The sequence below is a fragment of the Grampus griseus genome (assembly GCF_964374135.1).
Source record: "Grampus griseus genome assembly, chromosome: 3".
In the NCBI taxonomy this organism is placed as follows: Eukaryota; Metazoa; Chordata; class Mammalia; order Artiodactyla; family Delphinidae; genus Grampus; species Grampus griseus.
In genome coordinates this window covers 122,735,834-122,750,641 of record NC_139019.1, presented here as the reverse complement: position 1 = coordinate 122,750,641, position 14,808 = coordinate 122,735,834, and the positions used below count along the sequence as shown (strand labels likewise).

The 14,808-nt window shown below is 45.8% G+C and overlaps 1 protein-coding gene across 4 annotated transcripts in view; it reads left to right on the top strand.

The window, feature by feature from the left end:
- The window catches only part of PPP2R2B (protein phosphatase 2 regulatory subunit Bbeta), a gene marked incomplete at its 5' end in the record, with an annotated part of 454,413 nt that overhangs the window by 159,800 nt on the left and 279,805 nt on the right, over nt 1-14,808 (top strand). For 3 of the 4 annotated variants that reach the window (XM_082651306.1, XM_082651305.1, XM_082651304.1), the window contains one exon: nt 1,513-1,706. The exons of the other annotated variant lie outside the window; for it this stretch is intronic. In XM_082651306.1, coding sequence (XP_082507432.1) covers nt 1,513-1,706 — 194 coding nt within the window. The remainder of the gene's footprint in view (nt 1-1,512; nt 1,707-14,808) is intronic. 4 annotated transcript variants of the gene reach the window in all.

Below are 14,808 nucleotides of genomic sequence, written 5' to 3'. Positions count from 1 at the left end.
TCAAATATGGAACTTGCGATCTGCGATTCGGGAAAAATTGGGGTTGCGGTGGGATTCTGTATTTTCCTCCTAGTTGAAGTAGGAAGATAGGCCTCTTTCTGGTGTTCACTGGATCTTTGACATTCCCTCAGGGAAGCAGTGGCGCTCTGCTGGCACAGGGCTCCAAGGCCCAGGGCTCCACTGTACCTTTCACGTGGAGAGCAAATGTCAGCGGTTCCTGCAGTGCTGTGTCTTCACAAGCAAAACCCGCAGGGGGGCCTGGAGCTGTTTGTCCAAAACTAAGTGCAAAGGGCTAGGGAACGTGGACTTTTTCAGACTGACTATGTTGACAAGATTCATGACTCAGCCCTCTTCCTCCCTCTGCCAGTGTAGACGCAGACGCCTACAGGTAGAAGAGGTTTTTGACTCTGTTCGAAAGGGAGAAGTCAGGTGTGATCCGCAGAAAAGTTCTGGCCCCAGCTCCCCGATCTATTCCTAGCGCAGAGAGGGCTTAAGCTAGGCTATGAGCATTCTCTCCTCTCTGTGTGAGGCTTCGATCCCCAGGCCTCGCCCTTGAACTTCATCCAGAGACCACATGCATTATGGAAGGGTGAGCAAAAGGGACCGGGATGTAGACTTCCTGCCTACCCAAGGGAACCTACTTCTCTTTGCGGTCCTGGAGCACAGGTGTCCGGAGAAAGGCAGCGAGCTAGGGACTCTGGGTGCTGGAGTAAACGCCGCCCTGAGCTGCGTGGCGCTAGGGGGAGGGAGGTTGGAAGAGCGCGTCTACGCTTTTCACGTCAACCTGCAAGCTAGCTGCTCGCTGCCCAGGTGCGGGTTCGCGGCTGCGTGCGCCCCACTGCAGCAGAGAGCAGCCGCAGCCTCGGCCTCGGCCACCACCGCTGCTGGGGAAGAGTCCTGGGGCTGCTGACGCGGTTGGGAGGAGCCTCGCCTTTAATGCACCAGCCGCCTCCAGCCTCCTCCTGCAGCAGCAGCGGCAGCTGCGAGTGCGCGCGTGTGGGTGTGAGGGTGAGTGCGCTGGCGCCGGCTGCAGCGCCCTGCCCGGCTCCCCGCCGGCTGCCGAGCCCCCGCCAGCTCGAGCCGCCCTCCCGTGGGACCAGCACCCTCATCCGGGCCGGGCCCGCCTGAATCCTGACCCTGCCATCTCGCCACTGCAGCTCGGGTCCAGAAAGGCACCATTTTGTCGCGGCTGCCCGCTCTCCCAGGGGGAGGAGGGATCTTTTTTGCATTTCGGAGCGGCTGCCAACGAAGGGAACCTGTTGGGCATCTCCCCAGCCCTGCTTGTGAGCGCCTCCGGGGCGGCGGGCGGGACCAGACCCCTCGGGGCACGGCGCATCTTGGCACCCGGAGGCAGCGGAGGCAGGCGCAGCATCCTCGCCGGGAATTGGAGCTGGAGTGAGCGCACCGCGGGAGGAGCCGCCGCAGCCTCGGAGATCCCGGGCGGAGGAGGTGACAGCTCCATTGCCGGGTTTTTATTTTTTTTCTCTCTCCGCCTCCCCGTCTCCTCCTCAGGCTCGGACCATGGTGCAGTCCCACTGGCTCCCCTGCCCCCCTCTCCTGTGAGACTGGCTGCGGGGAGGGATCATGGATACTTGTCTGCCGGCTTCTGGTTCCCACGCAAGTAAGCCTGCTGTCAATGGAGGAGGACATTGATACCCGCAAAATCAACAACAGTTTCCTGCGCGACCACAGCTATGCGACCGAAGGTAACGCCAGCCCCGCCGCATTCCGCCGCTGGGAAAGGGCGCAAGTTGCGGATCGCTGAGCTCCGCGGGCAGCCGGGCGAGTAGCGGCGGAGACTCCTGCGGGCCCCGGGGCTGGGGCGGGGGCTCGGCTCGCAGGGGCAGCTGCCGGTGCGCCCCACATCCATCCGGGCTCCGCGAGGCGAGCCGGGCGTTCAAGCAGCAGGTGGACCCGGCGCCCACGGGAGTTAAAATGGCCCTCGGGGATGAGGTTTTTCAGGGTGGGGCTCCCGGCTGGAAAAATGACCCCCCAAAGACAGATGACCCCTTCCCCCAATATGTATGCAGGGTCGGGTTGAGGGGAGAAATAAGAAGGAAGGGGGCCCGAGAGGACCGTGGGTCCACCCCTCTCTGAGCGGAATGATGTGTCTCTCAGTGGCTGCAAGGGTGGGCATGGTTTCATTTCCTGCCCGTTCATCTCTCCGGCCGGGTTACCTGCTTAGACAATCAAAAGCCCAAAAGGCTCGTTGAAAAAGGGCGAACCCCTCTCCCCTTGGAAGTGCATTAGCAAGATATAAAAAGGTAGCTGGGGAAACAGTGCTGGGGCGGCGAGCGAATGAGTGTGACACGTGGGGCGAGCAATGCGATCAGTGGGGCCTTTAAAAATCACCATTATGAATTCTGCAGCAGTAGTTTCTGCTGAATCAACAGCCAGCAGAAAGCAAGAGGGTTCAGTAAGCTGAGCTTTGCCAAGAGGTGAAATTGTCATGTTTCTCTCTCTCTCTCTCTCTCTCTCCCCCCCGCCACCCCCCAGATTGTTCTGACATTAGCCTGAGTGAGGTGCAGGCAGGAAAGAAAAGTCAGCAGGTGGAATCTCATTTGCCTTTTGTGTGGGAATAGAGAGAGGAGGCTTTTGTTTGTTTGTTTCTAAATACCAAAACTTTTGCATTTTTGCTTTCATTTTGTACCTGTCAGCCTTTATCCTTCACCACTCCTATAAAGTGTTGCGTTGTCACATTGTGATAGCCACATGAGAAAATATGTGTGAAAGTGCTTTAGGAAAATGTAGCAAGGTGTGTTAATTTAAGATTCTTCTTCTTATTCTTGGGTGCTAAAATTTCTGTAATATTTAATCAAATCAAGACCATTAGAGAAATGTGATGGGCGTGGTGGTAGTAAGAGTTCAAGTTGTGAAAGATAAAAAGACACACAATTTGGGGGTAAAGGTGGCATCTTCTCTAAACATCCCTGGAAGTTTTAGATAGAAAGAATGCCCAGCGCTATTGAAAATACATGCTTCGTTCATCATCATTATTAGAGAGCATCACACCTAATGCGTCCATGGCGCTAGACAGATCAAGCCGAGCTTTATGAGCTCTGGCCTTCAGGAGCTTAGAAGTGGCTTTTAAGGTGTTCAGCAGCCTGTCCCTGCCCCATACCAAGCACCATACTTGCTGATTCTTTTTACTTGCCTGGTGACAACGTGGTGGTAAGATGTTCTTCCCCATTCTTAGTGCTTTGTCACTGACTCACCAGGTAGAACACGATCAGCTCTGGGTCAGAGCATATCATCCAAAAGAGAAGTTGGCTTTCGGGTCTATTGTCCTTGGGGGCGCACCTTGTTTTTTTTTTTTCTATTTGAGACAACAAAGATAGAGGGCTGCCTTCATGTTTTCTTCTGTATTGCATTATGCCTCCAAGTGCAGGCAGAGGAAACTTACTGAGCTGGGAAGATGGGGAAATCGAGGCCATGTGCGTAGCACCGTCATCTGTAGAATGAAGAAGTGAGTTAAACACGGCATTCCTTATCGCTTTCAGGGCCCTAGATACTACCTAATCTTTGTTCCTATTTGATGACATTTTTGTAACCTCTGGTTCTGAATAAAATATCTGGGTTCATATAGTCTGAAATGAGGCATGAGTTTATAGCAAAGAACTTTCTAAAATTTTTCCAAATCAGCCTCTTGGATTCCTCCCCCCACCCCCCAACTGCCACCACATTGAAAATTTAAACAAACCTTTATTTCACAGTATGCTTCCAGGTTTCTTTACCTGATCTTAGTGAAGGTCTGGGAAGAAAAAAAAAAAAAACTTGGAACTTAGACAATGTAGATTGCCTTTTTACATGCAATCCCTAATTGCATTTTAGGAAACATTGACCTGGCCAGAGGGGGAAGTGTCCTTCTGATGATGATGAATTACCTTCAAAGTGCTAGTACACCTTGAAGGAACCCCACTAGATCAAAATATTCTTTGTTAAAATCGTCTTCATTGGGGGCTTGCCACAAAGTTCTCTTCCCTTTATTAACTTAAACTCACCTTCTGGAGAATTAATTTCTAGGTCCTTCTATAGACTTTGCTTTTCTTTTTGCCTCCTTTGATATTTCTGCATTTTCCTCCCTTGCCCAGATATGGCAGGGTTTTTTTTGCCAAATCTCCTTCGCATGTATCTCTGAATTTTTCTTCCCTCTGCTCGGATCATTCCACACTGCAGTATTCTATTTAAAGCTGAAAGGTTTTTGCTGTGTAGTTAGTGTGAAGGACTCCAAGCTCAATTTGCATTGTAAGTGGTATCTGCAGGCAAGTTCATCCGGGTAAGAGCAATGCAGATGCTAAAGGACACTTTTTCCCAAGCTCCTCCCTCTCTCTCTCTCTGATGGGAAAAGAATACATGATGTGCATTTATTAAAAACATTTCTTATAACTTTTCTTTTCTTCTGAGTATTAAGTTACCACCCTCCCCTACGTTTTCCTATCTTTTCCTCCCTTTCTTAAAGTTACTATCTTTGAGTATCTTCTCTTTTCCAAGCCCTGTACTGAGGTTTCTGTAAGTAGCATTTTAATATGTCCATCCCCTGCTAAGTGGATCTTGTTATTTCCATTTGCAAATAAGGAAACTGAGCAACTGAGGCCCAGGGATGATACTAATTTGTCAAGGTCACACAGTCGGGGGAAAAGCTTGTCTTCAAACTGAAGACTGGCTGACATGCTCTTCTACCAGGAAATTCTGCACTGCTTCATTTTTCTTTAACTATTAGTTCCTGTTATGGGGAAGATCACAGTGGTTTATCTTTGTGTGTAAATGGTGTTCCCACCTGAGGAAACATTCTTTGCAGGGATCAAAGTGTGTGTTTGGGTTTAATACCTGAGGAAAAGCATCGGTAGGGCTGGCTTTCTATATTTTTAGACTTGTTAGAACCAACTAAAACCCCCTCTCCATTAGAGCAGTCTGAGAGTTTTCTAGATTAATCTTTCTACCCTCATATGGGGCACAGTCAGAATAAATATTCTACGTAGGTGGACTTTACAGGAATGGCAATCTGGTTAGAAGAGGAAGTCGGAGAACTTATTGTTTAAAAATAACTATTCTGTTCTCAGTTGCCTTAGCTTTAAAATGGGAATAACATTAGAACCTATGCCACAGGAGAAAAGAATATCTAATGCAGGAACAGCACTCAACACAGTGCCTGATACAAAGCCAGTCCTCGATCAATGCCCTCAATACATTATAGCCGTTGTTAGTATTACTTAAACTGCATTTGCATGGCAAGCACCCTGGTTTTCCTCGGATTGTTGTTGATTTGGGATGATCTTGAGGGAAGGGCTAGTGGAAATGGGAGAGAAGTCCCTGAGACCCACCACAGTCTCTTTCTTGACTCAGCCACTAGCCACAGATCTTGCCACTTGGCAATCTGCCTTAATGTACTTGCTGGTTATATTCTGGGAGTGAGTAAGTTCCATCTTCTCTTAGAGGCCTTAAAAAACCCAGACTGCTTGTACATATTAAAAGAAGAACAGGGGCTTCCCTGGTGGCGCAGTGGTTGAGAGTCCGCCTGCCGATGCAGGGGACACGGGTTCGTGCCCCGGTCCCGGGAAGATCCCACATGCTGCGGAGCGGCTGGGCCCATGAGCCATGGCCGCTGAGCCTGCGCGTCTGGAGCCTGTGCTCCGCAACGGGAGAGGCCACAACAGTGAGAGGCCCACGTACCGCAAAAAAAAAAAAAAAAAAAAAAAGAAGAACAAATTCACTGAGTCCATGTATTGTTATTATATTAATATGATATTATTATTATGTAACTGTTGATTCCTTCTGCCTTTAATTCCTTCAACAACTATTAACTAACTTTCTGTGGGGGTGATCCTGCATGCTCTGGTACAGACATTGTGTCTGTTCTCATGGAGCTTTTGGGCTGGTGGAGAAAGTAGACATTGAACTAATGATTTTGCAAAAAAAATACCTAGCTACCAACTGTGACAAGCGATATTCAGGAAAAGCACAAGACGCCTTGAGATTATGTGTAAGGCAGAAAGGCGAATCTAATTTAGGCTGGGGGTTCAGTGACTGCCTCTCAGACAGAGTTGAAGCTGAAAACCAAAGGATGAGTCAGGAATTAACAAGAACTGAAGACATTTCAGGTAGAAGGGGCAATAGGTCCAAAGCACAGAGATATAAAATAGTCTGACAGATTCAAAGAATGAGAAGATGCCTAGGGTTGAGTGTAGGGAACAACAAGAAGAGTGACAAAAATGAGACTGGAGCCTACAGTTTACTTTGGAATGGACCAAAACCAAGAAAAATTAATACTAGGAGAGAAGGATGGATAAATGGATAGATAGATGATAAAGCAAGTATAAAATGTTAATGGTAGAATCCAGGTGGTCGGTCAGTGTATATTCACTGTAATTTTTTTTCAACTTGACTATTTGTTTGAAAATGTTTGTAATAAAATGTTACAAAAAAGAAACTGGAGAGTATTTAGGGACCGGATCATGTTATGCGTTGTTGGCCTTCAGGAGTTTGGACCTTATCCAAAGATGGATCGAAAGCCATTAAAGGATTTTGATCGGGGAGAAATATGATCAGGTTTGTTTTTTCAAAACTCAGGCTGGTTGCTATGTAGGGTGGGGTCAGAGGGCTGGGTAGGAAGTGAATAGGGGTGAAAGTAGCGGGATAGTTAGGCCACGGCTGTCCCCTAGGATGGTGGCAGCGATAGAGGTGGAGAGAATTTGATGGATTCGAGATACATTGTAGGAGAAGAATGGATAGGGCTGAGTTGGTGTGACAGACTGGGTGGAGATGGAGAAGTAGATGGAGATGGTGTCAAGGATGACCTCCCAGGATCTTGCCATGAGAATGGATGCATAGTGGGGCTTTCCACTGAAACTGGAGTCATCTAGCCTCACGGTGAGACTCTCAAGTAAGCAGTTGATATCTGGGACTGAAGCTCAGAAGAAAGATCTGGACTAGATTAAAATTTGGGGTGTCACGGGTATATTAAAGGTACTTAAAAGCATGTGAATAGATGAGATGCCTAGGAGAATAGCACTGCAGGGCAGAATTTGAGCCAGTGAGTGAAAAATTACAAGGAAACCGATCTTGGCTCCGTATAAAGAAATTGTACCAGGACAGAATACCTTGGTGTAAGCATAATTAACCGCACGCTTAAATTATACCAGTAATGCTATATGACCATTTTTGAGCAATGTGATAGAATAAGAAGAGGCCAGTCTTGGGTGAGTTGAGTTCATAGGGTCTCCAAACTTGAGATCTGTGTGATCTGTGAAACGTTACAGCTTCTTAGGGGCATGAGAATAAAAGAAAGTGAAATTCCCTGCTTCCTCCCCTCCCCCCATCCATCCCACACTTGCTCAAGAAAGAGGGAAGCTATGATGAGTAAAACTAGGAAGGTACATGAAAATGACTTTTGATATGAAGGTGCTGGAAAGGCATCAGAAAAATAAAAGGAGGTAGTGTCATGATGGAGAGCTGCCCTGTAGTTCCTCAAGTTGCTTTGGTATTTTTATGCAAATGCAAGATCAGAATAGGATTTCCAATGCATATGGATGACTGTTTGAGTTCTCTGCTAGTCTCAGAAAAATCTGAAATGGAAGGTGGGAAGAAGCAGCCTTATACTATTATAAATGACCTTTCCGGGGATAGGAAATGTTCCACTACTAAGCATAATAACCAGAGTGCATTGAAAATCACTAGCAAGTATTCATTATTAGCATCCAGGTCCCCAGGGGCCATCCCAAGCCCTTTATGAGGGCTGGTCAGAAACGTACCAATGAACCTGGGGTGAATAATATTAGGCCAGTCCTGTCAAAATATTGGTAGGCTCAATGAAAAGAGCACAGCTGCAGACTGACATTCCTAGATTCTAGCATTTGCATTTACGAAGAAACTAAGGGCCCAATTTAGATGCTTAGATGAGGGAGGAGAACTAAGGTTTCTTGAGTACTGTCTGTATCCCGGGCATTTTCCTAGGTGTTTCTCATGTGTTGACTCCTTTAATCTCCTTCAACAGCTCTGAGGGAACGGTTGCGTTAGATGCATTTTTCAGAATAAGAAATTGCAAGGTTTGGAGAAGCAAAGAAACTTGTATAAGGTCACATACTTGGAAGTGGCAGACCCAGATTGGAACCAATGACTGCCTGGATTCTAGGCAAGTGTTCTTTGCCCACCCCTGCTGCTGCTTGTCTGGATTTTAGAGGGAAAAAAATTCAGGTTGTGTTCAACGCTCCGCATACATCCCCATGGTGCCCGTTCAGTGCTACTCAGTTCACCCGGTTCATCTCATCCCAGTAAGATAGTGCACAAGTCTAGGCTTTCCTCTTTTTCGCACAGGGAGGGAGCTGAATTCCCCCGGTTGGGGCCGGAATCCTTAGCTGACTTAATCCTGTAGATTTATTCTAGTCTAGCTATAATAAGAAAAGAAGGAAAATATTTACGGAATTGAACAAAGTATAAAAATTAGCTGGGTTTTTATAGCCTTCTCCATGTCCCTCACCCCCAGCCTGGGACACTCACAATGAAGTTCCCACTGGGCCATCCAGGCACCCATTCTCCAGAGTTGATGGCAACTCATATAGTTGTCTGGAGCAGAGCAAAAGGAATGGGCCGGAGGCAGCTGGATGACGGCTGATGTCCTTTTGCCTCAGAGGTGGTGTCTGAGAACTCATTTTGGCCAGAGCAACTCTCCAGTAGTGCACTACCCATCTCCCATTAAAATGATATTTGCTTTCATCTCCAAACTTCATTCTTACGACCAAATTTCCTTCTGTTGCTTTTCCAATAGAATGCTAGAGTGAGGCTGAAAATCAGCTCTGACCTGACAAACCAGTTCTGACATAATTATCCCATTGGAAGCACAGATTCTTCCTACAAGACCACTAGGAGTTTTGTCGTAAATCCAGGAATCCTTGGTATCTTATGCTCCAAGTTCACTATGGGAATAGTGGGAAGTGGTCATAATAGGATATGTATTTGTGAAATCCATGGACAACTAATTAGTATTAATGGGTTTTTTGGAGAAAGGATCATTGTGGGTAATGGAAAAGGATGGCCATGTAGAGGGGTAAGTCAGACTGTCAGTTCTGTTCTTTCGAGGAAAGAGACCTGATTGATTCCAGCAATGAAAATAAATGAAGGGGCAAGAAGATGCATGGAGTCTAAGGGTCTGGAGGATTTTAAGGTAAGAAAGATGAGGTCTACCAGAAGGAGTGTGCCAAAGAGTACCTTACCTATGAGACGATGTATTCTAGGCGTACTGGGCTTGACGCTGGGCAACTGACAGCCTCCTCCATCATGCATGGCTGATTTCACTGCTTGAATCCATTAAGTAATGAACCCGAAGTAGTCGCAGAATGGCAGGCCATCTCCTCCACTTAATGCAGGGGGCTCAGCTCTATGACCCTCAACAGACGCACAAGGGTGCTGAGTGTGGAAAAGCTGTAAATGGCCCTAATGGGAGATATTGCAGCGAGAGGCTGAGCACTCCCAGGTGGTCTGAAAGGCAAAACCTGGATCCCTAAGTACAAAATATCACCAGGAAGCATTTTACCAAAGAGGAGAGCTGAACAAGAAACTTGAGAGTAGTGTCGCTCATGTAACTTTGCAGAGGTAAGTTGGGGCCAGGGACACCCAGATTAGGAGGTCTGTTGATTCACAGCTGCTGTACTGTTGTCATTCATGGTTCTCTCTGCCTTTATGTCTATTTATAAGGCAAATAATGCATAAATGCCTTCTTACTTGAAGAGCTTCAAGCATTATGGAAGTAGATAAAGGAAAGCATGAATCACTCTTCATCCCCACACCAATCCCACTTCTTTGCCCAGAGTTACCATTGTCAATAGTTGGTGGGCTTCCTTATAGACACCTTTCTATACATTTAAATACATGTACAGATACACATTAAGGGAGGGATCGTTTGTTTGTATAACTGAATGCATACTGCTTGATTCACTTGCGCTTTGTTTTCTCACCCATTCAATGACATATCTGAAAGACCTTTTTGTGTCAGGACACCTACGTCTGCCTTGTTCTTTTTATTTTATTTTATTTTATTTTATTTTTTGCGTTATGTGGGCCTCTCACTGTCGTGGCCTCTCTCGTTGCGGAGCACAGGCTCCGGACATGCTGGCTCAGCGGCCATGGCTTATGGGCCTAGCTGCTCTGCGGCATGTGGGATCTTCCTGGACCAGGGCACGAACCCGTGTCCCCTGCATCGGCAGGTGGACTCTCAACCACTGCGCCACCAGGGAAGCCCTGCCTTGTTCTTTTTAATGGCTGCATAGTGCCCCGTGGTGTGACTGTACTGCGGTGTATTTAGCAGTTCCCTTGTGGCTGGATGGGAAATTGTTTCCGGCTTTTTATATTACATAAGATGCTGCAGTGATTATGCATATACATACGTTTTTGTTCAAACATTCTCCTTTAAAGCCGAGATACTCGTTCTCATTTCTTAGCAAAACGGCAAGACGGAATCTCTGGTCCTTCATTTATTCTCTAAGTAACCTTGGATAAGTCATTTAACTTCATGAACTTGAACTTCCTAATGTAAGAAATACCTGGCATGCCTGTGTATATGTGCGCAGTACTGTGTATTCTAAAACCGCTGTGGATTTGAGTGTTCATACAGAATAATGTTGATTACTAGCAGTTGTGGAGGGCTTGCTATGTGCCATGAACCAACTTTGGGCTTTAAAGTATCTTTCTCGTTGATACTGTCCTTATACCCCTTTAAGTGAAAAGTTGAAGCAGAATGAGATTACTTGTTCAAGGTCACCCAGCTGTGGGTGGCAGAACAGAAGTCACTTCCAGATCTGTCCATGTAGTATATAGACACGCCTGCTTAAAAAAAAAAAAAAAAGAAGTCATGATGTTGATGCAGAGGAAAGATTCTTCATTCGAAAGAAATTCTCCTTTGAGTCAATACCAATACACAGGGTCTAATTTTTATCAAGAATTTGAAGATGAACAGAGGGAAAATTGGAAGGCAATGCAGTCTTGATTGTAATCAGTGGTTTGGAATGCACATGAGAAGACCTGGGTGTTATTCCCAGTCCTGCCACCATAATTAGTCACTTTTACTCTCTGGGCATTGATTTCCTAATCTACTAAAATGAGGTTGAAGATGGGGGAGGGGAGGCAAGCTCTCTATAGATTTTCCTGCCTCTAAGTTTCTGTGATGCACTGTGTCTGTATTTGTGATCATCTAGGTTTGTTTTGTGTGTTCTGATGTTGTAGTCGGGGGTGAACTTGTGGGACACAGATGTAGGCTTTAAATGGCCCCAGAACTCCAGGTCTGGCTGTATGTACTGATGGGTCAGATCATCTTTCTGGCAAGAAGGCTCTGGAGCAGCCAAGAGGTGGAGCCAGAAAGGGAAGCGTCTCTGCCTGAAGCTGCTGCAGACGGAGGAGCCAGTCTTTCTGGGCGGCCCATGACTTTGAGAGGAGCCATTTGGCAAAGTTGCTGGCAAGAGCTGCCTTGCAGCATGAATTCTGGAGACTGTCCTGGGCTGGAGTGAATCAGGGATGCAGCAAAGGTGGCTGGTGGAACAAATAACCATCTGGTGAACAGGGCACTGCTCAACTTGCCGCACCGACAGGGAAGAGCGAGTGCCAATTGGTGAGGCTGAGCCTTCAGTGACATGATCTGACAGGCACAATAGACTGTCTCCCCTGCTGTTGTGTGCTCCATGGAGGGGGCTGTAAATCCCACACGAACCTTTTTCTTTTAGAAATCAGGAAGCCCCCGTTCCTTCTACTATTATAAATTAGGAAATAAAATTCACCAACTCCAGCAAAATTGATTTTTGGATTTCTTGCCAGCTTGCTGTGGTGGTGGTGCTGGGGAGTGTGGTGAAATAGAAGTTCTTGCTCTCAAGCATCTTTCCATCCATTTGGGCAGACGATGCTCTGACCTTCTCAAAATGTACTCAATCATATAAGCCAGACTGTGTGAGTCTGTGCTGCGTTTGCCTCTCTGTTATCCCTGGGGGGCTGAGATGGTGGAATCAGAGCCTGCCTGGCTCAAGACGCCCCCCCCCCAGCAGTACTAGTTCCGAGGCCTTGGACCAGTCACACCATCTCTCTGATTATTTTTTTACCTATAAAATATGGCAGCGGCCGAGGCAACATGCCCCTGGCTAACATGTTATTGTTTATACGTGAGCATTTAATAAATACAGAAGAATCCCTCTCACTCCATGCAGTTGGGACCAATAGTGGATGATAAGTTGGAATAGTTAAGGCAGAGAATCATAACAATGATACCCCTATTTTATTTTTTTTAATTGAAGTATAGTTGATTTACAATGTTGTGTTAGTTTCAGGTGTACAGAAAAGTGATTCAGAGATATGTATATATTGTTTTTCAGCTTCTTTTCCCTTCTAGGTTATTACTAAATGTTGAGTATAGCTCCTGATACACCTATGTTAAACAGCATTGCCTAATTTTGATGAAGAACCTGTTGGAGAATCAAAGCTTAGTCTCTGAGTATGGAACTGCTGATCGGGACTTACATTTTTCTTGCGCAAACCACACCCAAAATGACAAAGACCATGTCTGAGATTGGTTTCCTTGAGGTTGAGTGAGAGTGTAGATTGGTTAAGTAGAACCAATCTTCACTACTGATCCTTCTAGATTTTTATGGTCGTCCCCCATCTTTTCTCTCTCGCACATTTAATTGACAATTCTTGATCGTTTTTTGAAAGCATTAAACTTAGTTTTCATATCAAACAATCATTCTCTGCCTTTTCACACCATTCTTTTCATCACCTTCCATGATATTTAATTAAATGACAAGTATACGGGCATCAAGAGATTTGGGAGCGGACACAACTGACTCTCAGTAGATGAGCAGCTCAACCAAAAGAAACAGAAGTGAGCCGGTGGACCAGAGATGACCTTAATAAATTAGCTGTGAATGTAGAGCAGGCTAGAGACCCATTTTACAGAGGGAATTGAAGGCATATTTTCATCCAATGAGTCAACTTCCTGGAGGTCTGTTAAAAGATATTCTGTTGTAATTATGATACGGAGGAAGAGCCATCGTATACTGAGTACTGAGTGTACCAGGAATTGAGTTAAGGACTCTATATATCAGCGGTCGCCAACCTTTTTGGCACCAGTGACCGGTTCTGTGGAAGACAGTTTTTCCACGGGGGTGGGGGGATGGGTCAGGTGGTAACGTGAGCAATGGGGAGCGGCAGATGTAGCTGCGCTCGCTCTCCCGCTCGCCTGCCTCCTGCTGTGCCTCCCGGCTCCTAACGGGCTGAGGACCAGTCCCGGTCTGGGGGTTGGGGACCCCTGCTATATATGATGTACTATATATTACGTGTATATGTATTGTGTACTACACTGGTGTGTATATATATGATAATAGGTACGTGCATCCACGTGTGTGTGTGTACATCATAAAATCCTCACAGCAATCCTCAGCTGTGTTTACAATTAAGGCTGAATTAGGTGAGACTTTTTAGGTCTTAGTCACCGTTGTCTATTATCCATCTCCTAGTCCAATATCTGGTAAATAGCGCTTATTACACGTTTATTAAGGAAATGAGGGAATGTATGACAAAACTGAGGCTTAGAGAAGTTGTGTAATCTGCCCAGCATCAGTCAGCAGACTCGGGACTTGAATGCATGTACGTCTGACACAGAAATGTATGTTCTTAAGAATGGATTTAGGACGTGGATGGATCTAGAGACTGTCATACAGGGTGAAGTAAGTCAGAAAGAGAAAAACAAATATTGTATATTAACGCATATATGTGGAACCTAGAAAAATGGTACAGATGAACCGCTTTGCAGGGCAGAAAGAGAGACACAGATGTAGAGAACAAACGTATGGACACCAAGGGGGGAAAGTGGCGGGGTGCTGGGGTGAGGGTGGGATGAACTGGAAGATTGGGATTGACATATATACACTAATATGTATAAAATGGATGACTAATAACCTGCTATATAAAAAATAAATAAAATAAAATTCAAAAAACCCGGATTTAGGTATATTACAATAATTTCTTTTTTACAGAGCTCTTGGAGATATACTTTGGATCTCATATTGCCCTAAGAATAACCTGATGGGATAAAAATCTGGTGTCATCTCCGCTTTTCACAAGAACGTAGATGCTCTAGAACAGGGTCTGTAAATTGTCCTGTAAAGGGCCAGATAGTAAATATTTTCATCTTTCCTGACCATACAGTCTATGTCCCACCTACTCAACTCTGCCATTGTAGCGTGTGGGCATGGCTGTATTCTAGCAAAACTCTATTTGCAAAATCAGGTGGTGGCCCATGGACCACCGTTTGCTGACCCCTATTCAAAAAAAGTGTTTGGTACCCAATAATGTTCAAAAAATGTTGATCTTCCAAGTGAGTGATTTTGGTAAGTGCTAGAGGAATGCTTACCTGAACAGGAATGGCTCAGTGGGGAAGGTGGGGTCTTCGTGGGATTCTGACAGGTGGAGCAGAGCAGCACAGGCATTCCTTATGGAGAGTGGAGTCTTGTGTGATCTTAGGAGGCAAAAGTAAGCAAGGAAAATGGTGTATTATTGAGCAAATGAGCTGGAGACTAGAGACATAGCTGACTGTTTGATGCCCATTAGAACCCTCATATACCACCACACATCTTCCAGGTAGTGTCCCCACAGCTGCTCACTCAGTGGTTACTTTAAAAATGTTTGTTATATACTAGGCATCATGCTAAAAAAAAACCCAGATATGCAATTAAAAAAAAAAAACAGACACATATTCTACTGTCATAGAGCTTGCATTCTACTGGAAAGATACACTTTAAACACAAACATAAGAACATGAATATAAATCTTGGTAAATGC